This window comes from Cornus florida, unplaced genomic scaffold, assembly GCF_030987335.1.
Source record: "Cornus florida cultivar Cherokee Brave unplaced genomic scaffold, ASM3098733v1 CherokeeBrave_3.0.0_Hap2_Chr01, whole genome shotgun sequence".
Taxonomy (NCBI): domain Eukaryota; kingdom Viridiplantae; phylum Streptophyta; class Magnoliopsida; order Cornales; family Cornaceae; genus Cornus; species Cornus florida.
Window position 1 is genome coordinate 48,304,617 of NW_026775571.1, and position 6,020 is coordinate 48,310,636.

The 6,020-nt window shown below is 34.8% G+C and overlaps 1 protein-coding gene across 1 annotated transcript; it reads left to right on the forward strand.

Annotated features, from left to right (window-relative positions):
• The first annotated feature begins 2,883 nt into the window (after positions 1-2,883).
• On the forward strand, positions 2,884-5,161 carry LOC132271716 (F-box protein CPR1-like). The gene is made up of 3 exons (XM_059773175.1): positions 2,884-2,956; positions 4,026-4,125; positions 4,348-5,161. Exons 1-3 carry the CDS (start codon positions 2,884-2,886, stop codon positions 5,159-5,161), a joined length of 987 nt encoding a protein of 328 aa, XP_059629158.1.
• The last annotated feature ends 859 nt before the right edge of the window (positions 5,162-6,020 follow it).

The following is a 6,020-nucleotide window of genomic DNA, read 5'->3' on the forward strand; positions in this document are numbered from 1 at the left end:
GTGGGAAATGATTAGATAGAGGTTATTTTGATTTTTAGCCAAGTTAATTTGAGTTTGTAAGTCCTTAGGGGTATTTAAATGCCCAATGCCCTAAAGTTATCTGGTTTGAGAGTCATTGACCTAATGCTTGACCTCATGGATTGCTAGAAAGCTTAATAGATCAACACACTGCACCATACTTCCTTCTTTGATCCTCTAGGATAGTATAAAAAAAAAATCGAGTGAAAAAAATAAACGCACCTAGTTGAATAAGCTTTAATAAAAGGTCAACTCTTTGTTTTGATGATTGAAACTAGTTTTGTGTGCTAGTTTGAGGGTAAGGATGTAATCATTTCTTTAATTGGCTTAGACAGCAACATATTTGATGATGGTTCACTTAAAAAGGATTATAGTTGTTTTGATTTGCATGATCATTTTCTTGATGTGTGGAGGACCATATTTGCTTGCTTAATGTTGAGATTTTGGGAGATTGCTTAGAAAGGATTGAAAAATTGCATACTTGAGGTAATTTTCTCCCAATGTTTGTTTTGTATATTCGTACCTCTCTTATGAGAAAAAGCTTAATGTTTGTGGGTATCATTTCTAGAAACTCTCACGAGATTTCACTCGTTCACTAAGGGTAACCTAAGGGTTTACAAGGCTTGTTGCATATGCTAAACGCAGTCGTGTTCCTTACAAAAGTGGCGTTATCCATTTATTGTTTTCTAGTTCATAGTTACTTAGTTGCTTATTTCTTTATTTTCCATGTAGTTCATTGCTAGGGACTAGCAATATCTAAGTTTGGGGGTGTGATAAGTGCTCAAATGTGATACATTTTAGCACCTAAGCGAGGGTATTTTAGTCTATTCATCTATCTTACTTTCATGTCTTAGATACTTATTTGTGTTATTGCCTATTTCAGGTGAATAATATTCAAATAGGCTAACAAGAGTCATTTAGACTATTTTTGGAGCTAAGGAGCGAAGTTGGAAAAAAGCCAAGAAAAATGCACCAGGGAACTTCGATCGATCGAAGGGAAGTCCCGATCGATTGAAGTGGTCTTCAATCGATCGAAACATGGCAGTGCTAGCTCAGTCAATTGGATCAAGCCTAGAAGATATTTTCAAGCCACGTCAGCTTTAATCAATCGAAGCCAAGTGTTTGATTGATCGAAATTCTTTGATCGATCGAAAATGATGCTGGTAGTGAGTTGTCTAATTCCCGAGCACGCCGATTTCTACCTACCGTACATAGCTCCGAATTTCCTCTAATCAGAGACTATTATTCTGACTTAGTCCTTACTCAAAGGAGTGTGTAATTGATTTATTGAACATCATTGTAGTAGATAGAATATTACCAAATATAGAATAGATAATTTTTCTCTCTAGAACTAGGTTTTTGGAGAAGAAAGCAAGGATGAAGATGATGATGCCAACCTCTAAGCTAGCCCTTGAGGGTTCAATGTCAATTACAATGAATGGCTAAATCCTTCTCTTGAGGCTAGAGGTAGCCCCTAGGCTTGTTTCTCAAACCTAACTTTTGGGTATTTTTGGGGATTTTAGTTGTAATAGATGTTTTGATCACCTTAAATAAATATATATCTTGTGGTTTCTACTTGATGTGTGTGGATTAATGCATTCAATTGATCATTTGGCTCTAGTCATATGTTTATGTATGCTAGAATTGATGTTCATGTTTTTATCTCTAGATTTAATGAAGTTGATAGATGTCTGTGTGTTGATGATGTTGATCTAGTGATAGTCAAGGCATGGTGATTAATGGAACACTTTTGTGATTTATTTGATGGTTCACACTTGTTTTTCGATGGATTGTATCACATCTTTTGTTTAATTAGTTTAATTTCTTGTCTCTAGCCTAATTGTAGTGTAATTGCTTTAATTTCTTAGGTAGGTGAACAATCCATTCTTGTTTCTTGATGTTCAATACTTATGAATGCAAAGAGTGCATATCTCTAGATATTTGTGTGTGCATTAATTGTGATTTAATTGAATGGGTATTGGTCTCATTTGTTAGGTTGTGCTATTCATTAAAATTGGCTAGACAATTTATACTTATTTGCCATCTACGCTTAGTCTCAATTGATGTCACACACACACAAATTACAATTTAAATTTTCCCATTAATGCACAATTGCTAGTATTTGATGAAGCGAAGCTTAGTGGTGACTCTTAGCCCTAAGACCTCTCTCTTATATCTTTTCCCTACTTTCTAGATTGTTCTTTTTACTTGTATTAATCTTTAATTGCATTGTAGTTTAATTAATCAATAACCAATCAATCTTTAATCAATAACCAATCAATCCGACATCAGTTTCCAACACAAATACGCATCCAATCCCTTAAAACGATCCCTACTCACTCTAGCTATATTTTTAGTTGAAAGTGGTAGTGGCATTTTCTAAATTTAAACTTGGCTGCACTACACACTTTTGCATGCTTTGGTTCGAGACACACCAATACCCAAAATGCTTAATAAAGTATTATGAAAAAAAAAAAAAAAATTAAACATGTGTGTGTGTGTGTATATATATTGAACTTGAAACTCTTCTGGGCAGGGCCTTTGAATTCACTTCAAGTTACAAATCGAGAGTGTTGTAACCAGCTCTACAACAACAGCATTGTATATATTTTGAATGAACTGTATCATATACTATCCAAAACTATCTTACTAAAATTTGTTCTCTTACCCAATATTCGAAATTGTGACTTGATGGGGTATTTATGAAAACTATTATTATTGCTTCTTCAAACACGAACTATTCCACAATCAGTGACGGACCCAGAAATATTTTTGAAGGGGGCGCCGTTGAAGAATAAAAAAATGTATGGGACTCGACCCCTCAACTCTTAATCATGGTACAGATCAAATGGACTCAAAACCCTAATGGGCATAAAAGGTGTTCGGTGGGGTGACTCAAAAAATTGGGGCACCAAAGGTGAAGGCAACATAGCCAAAGGTAAAGGCATTTAAAGCTTTTTATCATCTTTTATAAGTGTATGTACATATGGCCCATTTTGGGATAAATATTAATTTTTTTTTTCTTCTCAAGGTATATGGATAAATACATTTTGGGGTTGTTTTAATATTTATATCTTTAAATTTTTATTTTTATTTTTTTATAAGTTTTATATCTTCAAATCTTATTAGCTTATTGATAGTATATAACTCCTTATACGTTTTAATAAGTTCATAACATTCAATTTTGGAGCAAATTTTGGGCGACGACTTGATATGTTCAGCGTCTGTTTAGTATATATATATCCTTATACATTTTAATAAGTTCATAACATTCAATTTTGGGGCAAATTTTGGATGACGACTTGATATGTCCGGCATCAGTTTAATGTGTGTGTGTGTGTGTGTGTGTGTGTGTATAAGGGCATTATCGAAATGGATATAAGTGTTTTTAAAATTTTATATCTTAAGAGTAATTTCAAGCCATTCTTTACTCAATAAGAAAAATAAATTAAAAAAAAAAAAATAGTGGTAATGACCCATATTTATCATTTGATGGAGTCAAAGTCTCATAGTTTCAAAAAAATGAAGACAAGAAAAAACACTGTTTACCCTCACTGAGACACTACTTTTAGACACATAGGTACCACTTTTTGTGCATTCAACTACCACTTTTTGTCATTAGGTACCACTTTTTGTGTTGTACAAAAAAGTGGTATCTGATTCGCAGAAAGTGGTACATATGTGAATAAAAGTGGCATTTCTGTGTCCAAAATAAAAGTGGTACTTCTGTGCACAAAAAGTGATACCTATGTTCCTAAAAGTGGTACCTCAATAAGGGTACCCTATTTTTTCATGTCCACGTTAATATTTTGGTCAATTTTATTTTCTTAAAAAAATTATGCAACTTTGACTCTATTAAATAATAATATGGGTCACAAATACCATTTACATGTAATAATGCCTTAAAAAAATAAATAAAATAAAATAAATAAATAAATAAATACAACATGTTGTATTTTTTTTTTTATTTAGGTTTGTAATTTTTTCTAAATTTTCCGGTACTTCAGTTTCAGTTTTACAGAGGCCGTTGAGGGTGGAGACCTTTCCCAAAGACATCGTGTTGGACATTCTCTCAAGACTACCAGTTAAGGCCCTTGGTCAATCCAGGTGCGTATCCTAAACCTGGTACAAGTTAATTTCCAACCCACATTTAGTTAAACTGCAACTCAATCGATCAATCACACACGAAACACACACTCAGAAACTCATCATCAATGTTTCATCGTTCTCGATTCAATCGGGCACCTGTTCATCGTTTCTTTCCTCTGTTGACGTTGAATGCAATCCCGATCATGCATTGTTAGGTTTTGATTTTCTTCCACTGAACAGTTCAGACCGTGTTGACTTGATATCTTCTTGTAATGGTCTTGTATCTATGCTTGTTAACTTTAAGACCGTCTTTCTGTTGAACCCTTTGACTCGAGAATTCAAGAAATTACCGGATCATGTTTTCAAGTGGCAATATTATGGGTTCGGTTACGACTCGTTTTCTGATGACTACAAGGTGGTCTTAGGGTCTTGTGAAGAGATTGGAAATGGTTACTTGGAGTCCATAGTCATAAAGGTATATTCTCTGAGAAGCAATTGTTGGAAACAAATTCAACAAGTTATGCCTCATCACATTCAATGCCCAAATGGGGTTTTTGCAAATGGAGCAATTCATTGGGAGGCGTCGCGGAAAGGCCAAAATTTGAGTTGTCATATTGTTTCCTTTAATCTAGCTGAGGAGAAATTTAAGGTGGTGCTACAGCCCAATGATGGGGAGGAGGGGTGTTTGTTTACTCTAGGAATTTTGGGCGGAAATCTTGTTATGAGCAGGTATGGTTTTGGTACTGTGTGGACAATGGAGGAATATGGTGTGAGGGAATCTTGGACTGCATTACTCCATTTTTCTCCTGCGGAAAAACCAGATTCTGAATATGTCTTATCGCCCCTGTGTTATAAGAAGAATGGTGGTATTTTATTGCAGAATTCCTCGAGTCATCTTGTTACCTACTACCGGAACGGTAATTCGTTTGTTCTATCTCCTTTTTCCATCATTGAGGATGAGTTGCATGTGGCTAAGACCAAATTGCACTGGTATTTTGAGAGTTTAGTTTCACCCTACAGCGACAATGAAAAGAGAAGGCTACATTTGGCATGAGGGAGAAGGAGGGAGGCTGCTAGAAATAAGAGGTAAAATTGATAATTTATGTTGTGTTTTCCTTGTTTGTTCCCATTTTGAACTAATCTACGGAATACTTATACGGGATTGTTTGATACATCTTTCGCCTAACATTTGTATGGTGATGAAGTAGATTCATGGGGATCAAGTGACTTTTGATTTTTAATTTATATGCATCAGTTATGGTGACTTTGTGAGAATCAATGTCTTTAAGAGATTTAAAGGCTTTGTTGAGTGCTGAATTTTGCAGCTAGGATCTGTTTAGTGAGCAGGTCAATTACATGACCAAACAAATATCATTTGTTTATGATTGAATTATAGGTGGACTAACTATGCAGATATCTTTCCTTTACTCTTCCGGTTATTGATCTTTAACTCTTTTTAATTGTCTAAAAGTGAAGTTGTTGTCTATCTGGTGAGGACATCCAATAAGACTAATGATGTCCAAGATAATTCACCATTTAATAATTTGTTCTTGAATCCCTTTTTCATGTTCCATAGCCTAGGAATTACAGTGTTTAAGGCTAGTGTTTGGGATGGTTCAGTTTAGAAATAGAAGTGGCCTCTTGGGTTGGTTTTGTTTTTTAGTGTTTCCCTCTGGTGCTCATACACACAAATTCACACTTCTATGATATGTGGCTTATTCGTCCGTTTAATTACTCCTTGTTTCATGTGCAATACTTACTTCTTGGACGTGAATTTAGGTCTGCTCATAGTCTAAAAAGTTGAGCTGCTTTTTACCTTCAAGCGTAGATATTAGGTCAAGGGGAGGCTTGGATATGCATGTTGGTTACACGGAAAAAGCCAATAAAGCTTCACCTTCTAGTTTAGATATTTA